At 34.7% G+C, this 14437-nt stretch overlaps 1 protein-coding gene across 1 annotated transcript; it reads left to right on the forward strand.

The window, feature by feature from the left end:
• The first annotated feature begins 3428 nt into the window (after positions 1-3428).
• LOC141713554 (serine/threonine-protein phosphatase PP2A-2 catalytic subunit) lies at positions 3429-8330 on the forward strand. Its single transcript, XM_074517023.1, has 7 exons — positions 3429-3587; positions 3689-4103; positions 5396-5510; positions 6740-6848; positions 6921-6998; positions 7314-7505; positions 7593-8330. The coding sequence occupies exons 2-7, from the start codon at positions 3851-3853 to the stop codon at positions 7764-7766; spliced, it is 921 nt and encodes a 306-aa protein (XP_074373124.1). The 5' UTR covers positions 3429-3587; positions 3689-3850; the 3' UTR covers positions 7767-8330.
• The last annotated feature ends 6107 nt before the right edge of the window (positions 8331-14437 follow it).

The following is a 14437-nucleotide window of genomic DNA, read 5'->3' on the forward strand; positions in this document are numbered from 1 at the left end:
AACTTGGGAGGTTGATTGACTGTAAAAGCGTGGTAAATGGCTGGTGGAATCGTCGCGTTTTTGAACCTAGCTTTTTGCAGCGGCGGTAATGGCGGTTTTGGAGAGAGAGAAAAAGAGTAAAGTAAGATTGTGGGTTGGTGAGAGGTATTTATAGAAAAGGGGATGGCTGACGTGTACACCAGCTGTCATGCAACGATCAATTTTGGGAAAATGAAATATGGACGCGTCCAGTGTTCAGGGCGCGTCCTGATGTTTAAGAAAAGGACAATCCAAATTTTGCTTGAGATCTCTAAGTAAAATTCCAATTTTATTTTCAATTGCAAATGTAATTTGGGGGTAGTTGTTATACCCAAAATTTGGCATTTGATTGACGCGGGTCAAACGCGGACTAATTACGGTCAAACTCGGTATTGCATTGTAAAAGATGAGGACGCGTCAAGGCATACAGGACGCGCCCAACTTTGAGGGTGTGTTTTGTGAAGGATGGCTTTATGATAAGAAAACTTGAAGGTACATGATTAGGGCAGAACGCGCCCAGGCGTTGTGGATGCGTCCACCATGGTGAAAGTATCTGGCAATTGTGGTCTTTTGGCAATGGAAGCTGGAGGACGCGCCTGTCATGCTTAGGACGCATCCCGTCACTATGGCATGTTGTGAGAGGCGGTTGTTGAGGAAACAATACAGGCTTCATAAATGTAAGGAAGCGCCCAGGGTCTTAGGACGCGTCCTGTGTTTGGTCAATACACTCTCAATGGTGACCTCAGGACAAAAGTATGCATGGAAAGGAGCAATTGATGGCTATCTTTACTAACGTATTTGCTGCAGGTAATCTTTGAAGAATTCCCTCCTTAAGAGGGTCAAGGAGGGGGATGTCCGTGAAAAGCTTGAAGGCCTCCAGGGGTATGCCTGATGATTGAAGGCCTCCTCCTGTATTCAACGGGTGTCCTCGTTGGGGATGTGGGGTTAAATTTGGTGTGTGCTTTGGGAGCTTTGTTCTTGTATTCAACGGGTGTCCTCGTTGGAGAACTTTGGAGTCGTCCTGCACTTTGCACCCAAAAGCTTGTGATCATCTGTCCTGTTATCTGATGGGTTATCCTCATTCGGGGGACAGGGATGCGTCCGACACTTGGGGTGAACCGTGGCTATACCTGCGTCCGTAAATCAAGGGAGATAGCTGTAGCGGAGTGTTATCCTTGCGCAGGGAGATGCACTATCCGTAAAGTCCTACGATTACGGACGAGCCTTAGGCCTTCGCGGTTGGGCCTCATAGTTGGATATTCCTAAAAATAGCGGAAGATGGATTCTGGATGAGCTTCTACCGGGCCTAGGAATAAGAAGTCTAAGCCCATTAGATTTCTTGTTCCCCAAGAACTACGTCAGGCTTGATCCCTATATAAAGGGTACGTAGGCACATTGAGAGGGGTAAGAAGTTGAGAGCTGATAAGAGAGCCAACACTTACTCTGATCAATCGCAGCCCAAAACAACCACAAAACACCATACACCGTTTGATTTTCCGGCGAAGAACCACCGTCATAGATCTTAATTCCGGCGAGAAACCTCAATCTTTGTTGTTACCAGATACCTCCGTCAACATTTGTTTTAACTGAGCAACTTTTTCCTTTTTTTTGCTGAAGTCTTATCTGAAAAACATCCTCTTTTTTTCTCAAGTCTCATCTCAAAAATATCAAAAAGATGTTAATGTTGTATCGAAGAATATTAATGAGAGTGTTGAAGCACTTTACCCTTGAATAAATAACGGTGTTACCATATATTTGACGAAAGTTATTTAAGTGAGTTTTTTTTAACTAAGCCACCAACTTTTTTGCAACTTACTCTTTAAGATGCACAAATGTATTTGATAGCAATTATCTAGTACTCCCTCCATCCTATATATATCTCTTTTAGACAAAAAAAAATTTGTCTCAAATTATTTGCCCCGTCTAATTTTTCAATACAAATTTAAATGTAATTTTTAAAATATCCCTATCTATACATTAATTTTATATTATTTTCAATTTTGTCTTTGGTCATTTATTACAATTAATGGATAGTAAAATAATATAAATAATAGCGGCTTGCCTTTCTAATTAGAAAGATATTAGCCGTGTTTGTCAATTAACGGTTAGGTGTTAGCTATAACAATATGCATTAGCTGTTTTGACTAGTTATTTTATAGATAAATATTTTAATTAGCTTATTATATACATAAGTCGAAAAACCTCCTATTTTCAAAAAGTTAACTAAGAGTTACTAATATTAGAGGTTTTATTTGTTTGAAACCCTTCAGTTTGTTTCAAAAATCTAACTTTCAAACACGGCCATTACATTTACGCTAATTAGGCTTAAAATATCAATTATATAATATCTGTCAAACTTTTTAAAATTTTAACATCATATCCTTTATTTAAACACCTAATTATTCTAAACAACATTTTAGTTAAAATACATATAATTAATATCATTGAAACACCTTTTAGAGTTAAATTTATTTTATTAAAGCTGACGGTATATATGCTAGTATTTATAATTTTTAGAATTTGGATTTTTTAAGCAAAACTCTATTTCCATTTCTTAATATGAAAAATGAGACAAAAGATAGGAGTTTAAAATAAAGGCCTGTTTGGCACTCGCCTTATAAGTTACTTAGGATTTATAAGTCCGTAAAAATTGATTTACGAATATTTGTCAACTTAACTTATAAGTTGAATTAATAATTTATAAGCTGATAATTTGAATGTTAGTAACGACGTGCATTTTCTCAACTTATTTAACTTTTCGCTGATTTATTAACTCCAATTTTAAAATATATATTTTTAAATGTTAGTTTAACTTAAAATTCAAGAATTAAGATAATTAATATAATTTAAAAATTATTTACTTTAGTTCATTTAAATAAAAAAAATTAACTAATAAGTAAAATTATTCAAACATTTATTTAACTTATAATTATTCTTTTACTTATTATTCATAATTCACTTCTTCATTTTAACTCATAATTTATTTTAAGATTTGTCAAACTGCCCCGAAGACCACCAGTCCACGGTCTACACGGTACACACGGTTTATCTAAATTTAGATTTTAGACTAATTCAATTCCAACCACCCATTTTACTCCCACATCACAATTACATGCAAATCTTGATATCTCCAATGTACATCATTCTTCGATTCAAACCTGTATCATTTGACTCAATTATTTAATTTTGCATTTCTTGTCTAAAGAAAAAAACAAATTATTTGCATTGCACTAAAAATATAAATTTATTCGACTCGATTATTGATATAAATATGATCTTTTATTGTTGAATGAATTAACACTTCTGTTCTTAAGAAAAATCAATAATTAAAAATAAAACTATTACTGTATCTAATACTCCATTCATTTCAAATTTTGTTGGCACCAGATATTTTACTTTTACTTTACAGCGTTTCTTCGCCAAGAACCAAAAACAAAGAAATAAATACAAAGAAATAAAAAAAATGTCATTTGTAGAGAGAGAAAGTAAGAGAGATGAATGTTAGACGACGAATGAGACGATAACTTTGTCGCCGACCGATTCATCTTCTCTGATGCTGTTGAGACTCTGTAAGTATACAATTCACGTATATAATAATCCGTGTATGTATAATTATTTTTATTAAAATAAGTTTAATTGCTGATATAATTTTGGATCTGTGATTGATCAGATCGGAGAAAGTAGAGATTCAAGGAGAGACAAAGAGAGAGGGAGAGAGAGAGGGAGAGAGAGAGAGAGGAGAGAGAGAAGAGAGAGAGAGAGAGAGAGGGAGAGAGAGAGAGAGAAGAGAGAGGGAGGGAGAGGGAGAGAGAGAGAGAGAGAGAGAAGAGCAATGCCTTCGCACGCGGATCTAGATCATCAGATCGAGCAATTGATGGAATGTAAGGCGTTGAGTGAAGGAGAGGTGAAGACGCTGTGCGATCAAGCTAGGGCTATTTTGGTTGAGGAATGGAATGTTCAGCCTGTGAAGTGTCCTGTTACGGTTTGCGGTGATATTCACGGACAGTTTTATGATCTAATTGAGCTGTTTCGGATTGGCGGAAATACTCCCGATACTAATTATCTGTTCATGGGAGATTATGTTGGTGAGGATTTGTGATTTTGATGTCGAATTGTGGTTTTGTTTGTGAATTTGTTGATTTGTAGTGGTGTGAATTGGTTTGGTTTGGATTTTACGGAATTGAGTAGGATTTTTATGTGTTTTTGTTTGATTGCGGAATTGAGTAAGGTTTTTATTGTGTTCTGGTTAATGAATTAGGTAGGAATTTTAATGTGTTTTGCTTAAGGAATTGTAAGGATATTAATGTGTTATGTTTAACTACGTAATGGAGTAAGGATTTTAATGTGATTTTGTTTATTTGTGGAATTGAGTAAGGAGTTTAATGTGTTTCTGTTTATTTCTGTTTCGGAAGAGATTTACTCTTTTTGAGAATTTACGGAATTGAGTAAAAACTGTTTTAAAGAGGTTTATTTGGATTGTGTTCTATTAGTTTTTAGATGTAGTATTGTGTTTTGGTAATTTTGGATAGAAGAGAGTGATTATCCTATCAATATGACTTAAAAGCACTTTAGGTATAATGAAGTTTGTAGCTTTCTCTACCATTGGTTTACGTATTTGTTGACTGGATTCTTTATGCTTGCGAGTAGATAGTTCTAGTATTGGAATGATGTCAGGTCTTATTTGTAAGTCTCGGAATGAGGAACTGAAAGTGAATCTCATGTTCATCATTCGATGTTTGGATTTTGTGCAGAATTGGATTATTTTTTTTTGATGAATCAGTGGTGTTTATAATGTTATATTCCATACAGCAGTATAACCTTTGTTGGCCGAATGAGAATGCTGTGACGTGTGGTAAAGAGAGTGGTGTTAAGTCAGGTTGAGCAAGATATTCTTTGATAAGAGAAGAGGAGCAGAAAAGGCAAGCTAAATGGATAATAGGCAATTAATTGAATTTTTGATATTCCCTAATTTGTGGAATCAAGAGATAAGTATTGTAGCAACTTGAAAATGTAATTTTTCAGCCAGAGTTGCTACTAATATTTCATAATTGATACGAGATGATGTACAGCGTGATAGAGTTTTCCATAAGGGGTATTTAAATTTCTGTACGAGTCAAAATGCTATGTACATGGTAAAATCAAAGTATATTTATTTGCCCAATATGACATTCTTGTGAATGCTCTCTTCGTATTTGTAATGTATGTATCTAGATATTCATCTGCATCATCTTAGTTTGATGTTATACGGCGATAAACCTTTTTCTGCACGAGTTTTTAGCGTTTTTTATCCTTTGTCGCCTAGCAATAAAGAATTCAATGTTAAACTGTAATTTTTTTCCCTTTATTTTAATAATCATTGTTTTATGTATGATTGCAGATCGTGGATATTATTCTGTGGAGACCGTCTCCTTATTGGTGGCTCTAAAAGTACGTTACAGAGATAGACTTACAATACTTAGAGGAAATCACGAAAGCCGGCAAATAACTCAAGTGTAAGACTTCAACCTTCTCTTTATCTGTTTTAATTGTTATGCTTATATGTGTTAATTTTTGATAGTCTGTTGCAATATTTGGCTTTCCAACTTATGTATTTGTGGAGTTTAATAATGAAATTATTTTCATCCATGTTGAAGTTGTGTTTCTTTCTCAGTTGAATATGAAAGATTTTTAACATTTTGAATCAAATAAAAGCCCATTTTACTGCAATAGTATCAAGCCAGGCACCTCTGATGCTAATGTTTTGCAAAGACTATAAATCAGTTGGCAAACTCTTTGATGCACTTGAATTATGTGTATGGCTTTTCATCAATGACTACCTAGACAATTTGTGAACTCCTTAACTCATAATCTATTCTTAGGTTGTCCAGTAGCATTCATACTTTTGTATTCTTTCATATATTCAATGCGTCTAATGCGGGCTATAAGTAATAGCGCTTATTCGTTGTATGTGTAACTAGAGTTGCACAAAAGGCCCATCGGGCCGGGCTTTGACCGGGCCGGGCTTTTCGGGTTTTGACTTTGACCGGGCTGGGCTTCCGAGAAATGTCCGAACCATTTAGGCCCTCGAGGCGGGCCTTACCGGGCTTTTTCTCGGGCCGGATCAGATCTAGTTAACCTTACTGCCTTTCATTTGCCCATATTTTGGCAAGAAACATGATCTAGTTACAGTGCCCTTCTTCTGCTTCATTGTTTTTCTATACTTCAGGAGTCAGAAGATGGTGGGATGCTATATTTAAGCTTCTTTAAATTCAGAGGGGTGGCTTATATAGAAAATCATTAAGGAAGAGATGATAATTAAAATTTTAGATTGGTTGTTAACTTAGCTATAGTGCTATACAGTTTGAATAAAGAACTGCAATGACTAACTTGGGCAATCAAGGATGCCAATATTTGTAAATTTTCTGATGGGTGAATGTGTTAAGAAGCTAAAATTAAGTTGCATGAACCCTAGTAAATGAATCATGCAAACTGTCCTGGATGATTGGTCTGAGGTCAAAACTATTAAATGAAACACAGTTTATATGTTGTCTGCTGTTTTTTATTTATTATTGTTCATAGTCATGTGTGTGTGTGTGTGTCTAGAGATTTTTTTTTTTTTTTGGGGGTGGGGGAGGGGGGGGGGGGGGGAAGGAAACATCCCTTTTAATTTTTGGCTACACTTGTGGACATACTTTACTAACTTGAAACACGATTAATAATGTTCTAATTTCTTACTCCACAGTTATGGGTTCTATGATGAATGCTTAAGGAAGTATGGAAATGCAAATGTGTGGAAGTACTTCACTGACCTGTTTGATTATCTTCCCCTTACAGCACTGATCGAGAGTCAGGTTTGTACTGAATGATATATCATTTGGTTTTATAATTTTTACAACATCCGACATTATGTTTTTGCATTGTAGATATTTTGTTTGCATGGAGGACTTTCACCATCTCTGGATACACTAGACAATATCCGATCCTTGGACCGTATACAAGAGGTACACTAAAATTTCTAAGCTGATTTATATAGTTTAGATGTCATCTGTATATATATGAAATCTGTAGTCTTTTTTTTCAGAATAGCTTTTTGTTGCCAATGCTCTATCTTTTGTGCTTTCTTTTTAGTCAATCATGTGTACTCTGTCCATGAAATGTATAAAGTACCGATCTAATACTTGTGTTTCCTGCTTTGCCTTTTTCCTGTGAATAGAAAATTGCAAATCATTATCCTTTTCCCTGTGAAAAGAAAATGTAGTTAACAATACCTATAGCTTATTGTTCTGGTATTAAGTGTTTTAATGTTTTGTTCGTAGGTTCCTCATGAAGGGCCAATGTGTGACCTTCTGTGGTCAGATCCAGATGATCGTTGTGGGTGGGGAATATCACCACGCGGAGCTGGTTATACGTTTGGACAGGATATAGCATCTCAGTTCAACCATACTAATGGACTTTCTCTGATATCCAGAGCTCACCAGCTTGTTATGGAAGGGTTTAACTGGTGTCAGGTTTGTAAACCTGAATGAAGCTTTTTCAAGTCCTTCATCCTTTTTTGTAAATGTGCTTGGTTTTCATATATTTTACATGTACTTCAGGACAAGAATGTGGTGACGGTATTTAGTGCTCCAAATTATTGTTACCGATGTGGAAATATGGCAGCAATTCTAGAAATTGGAGAGAACATGGACCAAAATTTCCTTCAGTTTGATCCAGCACCTCGACAGATTGAGCCTGACACCACTCGCAAAACTCCTGATTACTTTTTATGATCTCAATCCATCATCCAGCTGTTGTAATCCTCACTTGCCATCAGGTCAATGTAGATGTGTCGTAAAAGGAGTTTTGGCTTTTTATTTTGATGGACACCGCCAGATAATTCTACTTTTATTTTCTTCTCTACTTTTAGCTCAAGCTGCAGACAATGTGTTCCAAGTATTTTCACCAGAAGAATTGACTAAAAGCAGCAGGCCTTTTTGTTGTGTATATTTTCACCTAAAAAGGGAAAAAAAATAAAAAAGATAAGTTTGGTGGGTGGGTGCCTGGGTCGGGATGCAGCAATAACTTGTTATTGTGTTTGTATTCTGTAATCTTACAGTTTTAAACTAGAAAAAGGGACATTCCTATTCTGGATGTTATAAATTTTGTTTAAGATCCTTGCAAAAAAAATAATAATGCAAGCACCGGTCATGAATGTGCGAGTCTTGTCTAATAGGAGATATACCAAGTATAGTTTCGTGACTTGGTGCAGATTGAATTATTTAGCCTTGCTATTTGTACTTTGTTTCCAGTGTTTAAGTATATTTGACTTGTTTAGATGTTTTCTTTTATATTAATGTTGTGCATTGTGTTGTACTGCTCGATTTTCTCTTCTATTTTTTTTTTGCTTTTGCCTGACTAGGGCCACTAGGCGCATAGAATACTTCAATTGTTATTTCTGGTTCTAGAACTTCTGCTTTTGGTATTGAGACTTTGATTTGGAGGATAATTTCCTTTCTCTGGTGCATTAGCAGTCCAGAGCATGTATGGTTTTGCGCTTTGAACCTATTAAAGGCGGTGTTGCAACTTATGCATGTATGGTTTTAAATTTGTACTGGTAAATTATAACTTGGCTTTCAAATGTTGGAAGCCCGGTTTATTCTACAGAAGTTTTGGAACATCTATGCTTCTGCGGAGGGTGGGGCTCAGAACCATGTGGGAATGTGGTCAGGGATTTCTAGGGTCGACATTATTGTGTGTTCAATTGTCCAGAAATGTACTACATGCAGACACAGAGATTCCAAAATGTTAGAACCGACCCTCCTCACATGCAGGGTTTGGGTTGAAAGTTAAAGCATGGTGAAGAACCATGCCTCCCATCATTTGAATGATCATGTTCTTCTATTTCTATCCTTTTCAGCACTGAGCCATGTTTCATGATATCAAAGACAACAAAATGCTTTGTGTCCCTTTTTTCGAAGTTTGCTTCATCTTGCATGATGAAATGAAATGTAAAGAATAATGGATGAGAAGAGAGATGTTGGGAGTGCCATGAGAATGCAGGAAGAACTGAAATTCTAAGTACCCACTTTACAATATTGAGAAAGAAGGTAGGTACTGTTATGATTAAGCTTTTGTAACGAGATATTTTTTTTTCCTTGACAAATTTACGAGGTAAAGTAAATTAGTTGAATATGATAATTTATTGTGTGTTTGTCGTCGAGCCTCTGCAAATAGATACTTATCCTTTCCCTAAACCTGTCCAAGCTCAAATACCACGACAATGACTGAATGACATGTTCACATTGCGGTTTTTTGCATAGGGACACAGGCATACAGGATTTGGGTGTTCAAAAAATCCGTCAAACCGTGAATCCGGACCGGACCGCAGCAATCCGAATAAAAAAAAACCGAAATTGTTAAAACCGTTTTCAATGGTTCGGTTAACCGGATCATTCACGCATAAATGGTTTGTTACGGTTTTCAATAAATTAAAACCGTTTAGACCAAACCGAATGGTTATATTATAATATATAAAAATTCTACTATATACCTACACGTTAAGATTATAAATTATAGTTTTGTTTATGTGGGTGTATATTATAGTAAAAATATTAAATTACTTTTTAATTAAAAACTTCAGTTAATATGTTGCAGCTATACTCTAATTCATATATTTAGTATTATTTAAATTAAAATAAAGTATATGAAGGTCATATGTAAACTAAATATTTATATATATATATATCATAGTACTTCTATGTAATATATAATACTAATATATGATAAATTGTATATTACATTTACTTAAATAACTATTTCCTTGTAAGTTTAACAAAAATGAAATAAAAGTAAATGATTAAGCTCAAATCGTGGTTCAAAATCGAACCAATCCGTTATTTTATGGTATGATTTGGTTAGTTATCAGCGTTTAATTGTCTGGGTTGGTTTGATTTTTAAAAAACCGTTTTTGGTTCGAAAAAAATAAGAATCCGGACCAAACCAATCCGTGAACACCCGTAATAAACCCTAATAAATGATAAACCAAATATACCCCATTTATTAAAGACCACGAGCATATATGGCAATGTGAATCAAGAACCCAGTCCAAAAATGCTTTTTTCCCCAAAAGGAATCAATAGGAATGAGACGAGTCCAGTCTGGCCAGGATAGAATATTTGCGTAGTAGAACAATTCTGCAGAAAATTAGCACATTCTAGGCATCTAGCTGTCACTGGAAAAACTTTTTTATTATTTTGGATTTTGCCTTTTTTTTGTTAAAGCCCATTATAATCTTCTTCTTTTTTATCGTAGGTAACCCGCAGCCACTACCCTTCAGGTGCGCACTGGGTAAATCTCACGGGCTCACGCAATTACCTGCAAACCACATGAATCAAGATAAACCGCATTTAAGCGAAATGTTCTGGTTCAGGTCAGGAGGCATAATCATAAATTCTCCTCCCATGCGATTCGAACATGTGACCAAGAGGATAGCCATCCACTCTTTAATCTTTATTTATATAATACACCAACATGGTATAATCTATCATATAATATACTCTAGTAAAATTTACATATTTCTAAAGCGATAATCTAGTATTTCGCATTCTATAAAGACACTTGTATAGGTACATGTTAACTCGTAAAACTCATAATATCATATAAATATACCTGTAATTCACATTATAATTATTTCAGATAATCATCTAATAAAACCAAGTAATCATTTACTATGAATGTGACATATGTCTGTGACTCCATTTTATTTCACTTTGTTGTGACTGATCAACTTGACTTTAGCATCTCCCGGGACTCCTTTCCTTGGCCTCACGTATTAGGTCTAATAGACTTTTAGGATCTTGGTCCATCACATGATGGCCTCATGTATTAGGTTTATAGACTTTTAGGATCTTGGTCCAAGACTTTTCCTTTAATACACATTCTCGATGACCTTACGTATTAGGTCTATAGACTTTTAGGATCTTGGTTCATCATTCGATGACCTCACGTATTAGGTCTATAGACTTTTAGGATCTTGGTCTCGGTGTTTTCTTGTTTATAGTCTCGAAGGACTTTCCCTTGTTTTCACGTTGATGGCTAGCTAGGCCATTAATTCTCATTTTTGATATTAAAATAGTGGCAATCACAACTCTTTTATTTAGTCGGTATACAAATGCATGACATGTATATTACATATCAACTATCAATTCACATACATGTATCCGATGATCTGAAATTCATGTCATCTATCATCTAATCACATATGATTCCCGATAACGATCGATTCCATATAATTTACATACTATAATATGCCGATAACGATCGAGGTCATATAGCATATTAACCTTTGTACACAAAAACTTGTTAACTACATATAACCATTTCCAAGTGATCATCTCAAATCTATAGATTAAGAGAAATATATAATTTAGCACATATATGTAGGAAAGATCTCAAATTTATACTCACCTTGGCCTCTGCAATACTTTTATTGATGTTTACATGATTATTACTACAGATGTTTACTCGTCTCGAATCTTGCTAAACCTTTGAGATCCTATAATTAATCATACACATTGCTTCACAATCTATATTCATGAACCAAATGCAAATATTATATGCATTCCAACTATGTTTATTGACTAACTTAATCAAAATCTATTTACTGGATAGTTAACTTACATCAACACATCTTGATTTCGAGATTATAGACAAAAACTTTTAAACAACACTTATTTAACTTCTTCTAGTCTTAAACTTTATTCATATTCCCTACCCATGTACTAGTTTATTCAGACCAAATACCTACTTCTACAACATTTTTAAATCAGTCCGGATGAATTTACAAACTAAATCATTCAAAACAGTTTATTCTTGATATTATCAGTTCCGCCCAGCCCCGTTCCAGAGCCAATAACTCCAGATGAGTTTATTCAATTTACTGAATTTCTTTTCCTGAGTAAACTAGATATATAATTCTAAATCATGTCCAAAATTCACAGTATAACATGAAAATTACTATTTATGACATATGTTCGAAGTTGGACTTTCTGGGCTGATTAGGAATAGCAGTGACAGACCTTAAATAATTTTCTCTATCTCGAATTCTACACATTTGGTGATCGCAGTCTTTTACATATGTATACTTTAAACATAAACTTACAATTCTTATTCTTTAACCAACAAGAAATTAGATGTTTAAGTCTCTCAAAACTGAATCCCAAAACTGAACACCAAAGCTGAAAACCAAAGAGTCTATTGCGCTCATCATAGTAAAACAATTTTAATAAAATGAAAAATAATATTTTTAACATGAAACTTTCCAGAATTGATCTTAGATACAAGTTCAATCCCTCGTAAATATATCAAATCAAAATCAATTATGTAACTAAATGAAATAATTTCCCAAACTTGCAACGACACACATAAAATTATGTGTTGCGCTACCTCTACTAAATTGCGATACCTTTTTACTCGCATACTCAAACGATGCAAGGTCAGCGCCTAAATATACTAGAAACAAAATAGAATAATTTTATCCTAATTGTATTGACCAGAGCTGCAACTAACGGTTCCAGAACAGCCAAAACGGAACAGGGAAAATTTACTGGTCTTCAAAATTTACACTTTTGTTCATTATATGCAACTCTAAATCAACCATAATCACATCCACTTCTTATTTAAGCCGTAATCATAACGAGATCAGAAGTTGTGCACTTATGAATATTAACCAAGGTTCACTAACTGAGGGTATATATACATCTCATACCCATACTTACTAACTAATTACACTAATAAAAACTAATTAAGAATCATGCTTCTTTGAAACAATTACTCAAACAGGTTGTAAGCGTGCTTAAGTATTTATAATTGCAACATTAAGAACTCAAAAGAAAGTTCAAGAATGAATTTAAAATCATAGATAAAGGATCACCTTATCAAAACAAGCTTCGAATTAATAATCACAGTAGCACAACAATATCCTCGACTGAATATACACGTGTATTGTGGCGCTCTCCAAACCCGGGTCAGAAGTTTGGGGTCCACAACACAAACATAATATATCAACCTGTATATGAAATATTAATTGCAATGACCCTGCTCTATGTAACCATGGATCGCAACAGGTTTAAGTATGAAAACAAGCCACAACCTTAATTTTTATTACAACGTACCAAATCCCAACTAACTTAACTTACAACTGATAATAAAATTATTCTTACAATCTTACTATCTCACTACCTCCATAAGCTTCTGCTAGCTCGATCCAACTCAATCTGGAATCCTAGCTCGTACATTGAACTGGGAAACCTCGCTATCAACCGTATTCCTTTTTAACTGTAGAATACATAAAAAGATTTGCAAGAGTGAGCTAACTAGCTCAACAAGTCATAATAACGAAAACTGAGATTAAACAATGATCAAGTGAGATGATTCAGATGAATCAAGTTTCTTTTTAACTAATCATTAGAATTGGATATTCATTTTAAGTTATAAAACCAAGGTTAGGCTGCTGATCAGTCACGCACTAACCCCGAGCAAAGCACACAACACTGCTCTAATTACTGGATCCAAGGCACACATTGGCCTAATTCGACCACGAATCTGGTTCATATAAGAAAACTATCCAATCCTAAAACAATTCAGTGTAATAAATGATGTAATTCAATAAGCAAGATCATAATCCGCATTGATAAAGCATTTATACAAAAGCGTAATGCGTTTCCTGAGTGTCATAAGGGTATATCAAGGTATGTACGAGAAACGGTTTTCAACCTGTAAAAAGATCAGGTATTAGACAAATAATGGTTTTTCAAGGTATAGTTCTTTGAGGTTTTAAAGAATGGTTGCAGTATAAAAGTTTCTGTGTTTTCAAACAATTTTTGTTTCAGTGTTTGGTGTTCAGTAGTTATACCTCTGGGGAGTAGTATCATATTGGTGTGATTTGATATTTGAGGATCAACAAAGTACGGTTTGCAAAGAATAAGGCTTACAGCTCAAGATCAAGAAAGAATCAGGGTTTAAGGGTAAATAGTTTGAAGCATATGCATTATAAAACAGGAGTTATGTTTAATGATAGCAATATGTTATAAAACAGTTCGAAAACATTGGTAATATATCTTGAAGAAAAGTTCAGAAATACTTGCCTTAGAAGGCTTTATAACTATTACTGATCAACTCTGAGCCGACTCTGTCGCTCAGGCTTTAACGTCCAATTACTGGATCCCATTGGATTCGACTTTGACACTCAGGTCTTTCTGGTTGAAACTCTACTGAGCTCGTCGATTGAGTACTAGGTCATCTCTAGTCTATCGCTCACTTTCAGGTTCCCGATTATAACCTAAAGGGTCGAAATACCCTATGTTAGACATCTAGGTATGCTTGACACATCCTCGATACTAATTTTTACCCAATGATATTCAAACCCGATTCGTAATTATATGGATTATTATAATATAACAAC

This window comes from Apium graveolens, chromosome 3, assembly GCF_009905375.1.
Source record: "Apium graveolens cultivar Ventura chromosome 3, ASM990537v1, whole genome shotgun sequence".
Classification (NCBI taxonomy): domain Eukaryota; kingdom Viridiplantae; phylum Streptophyta; class Magnoliopsida; order Apiales; family Apiaceae; genus Apium; species Apium graveolens.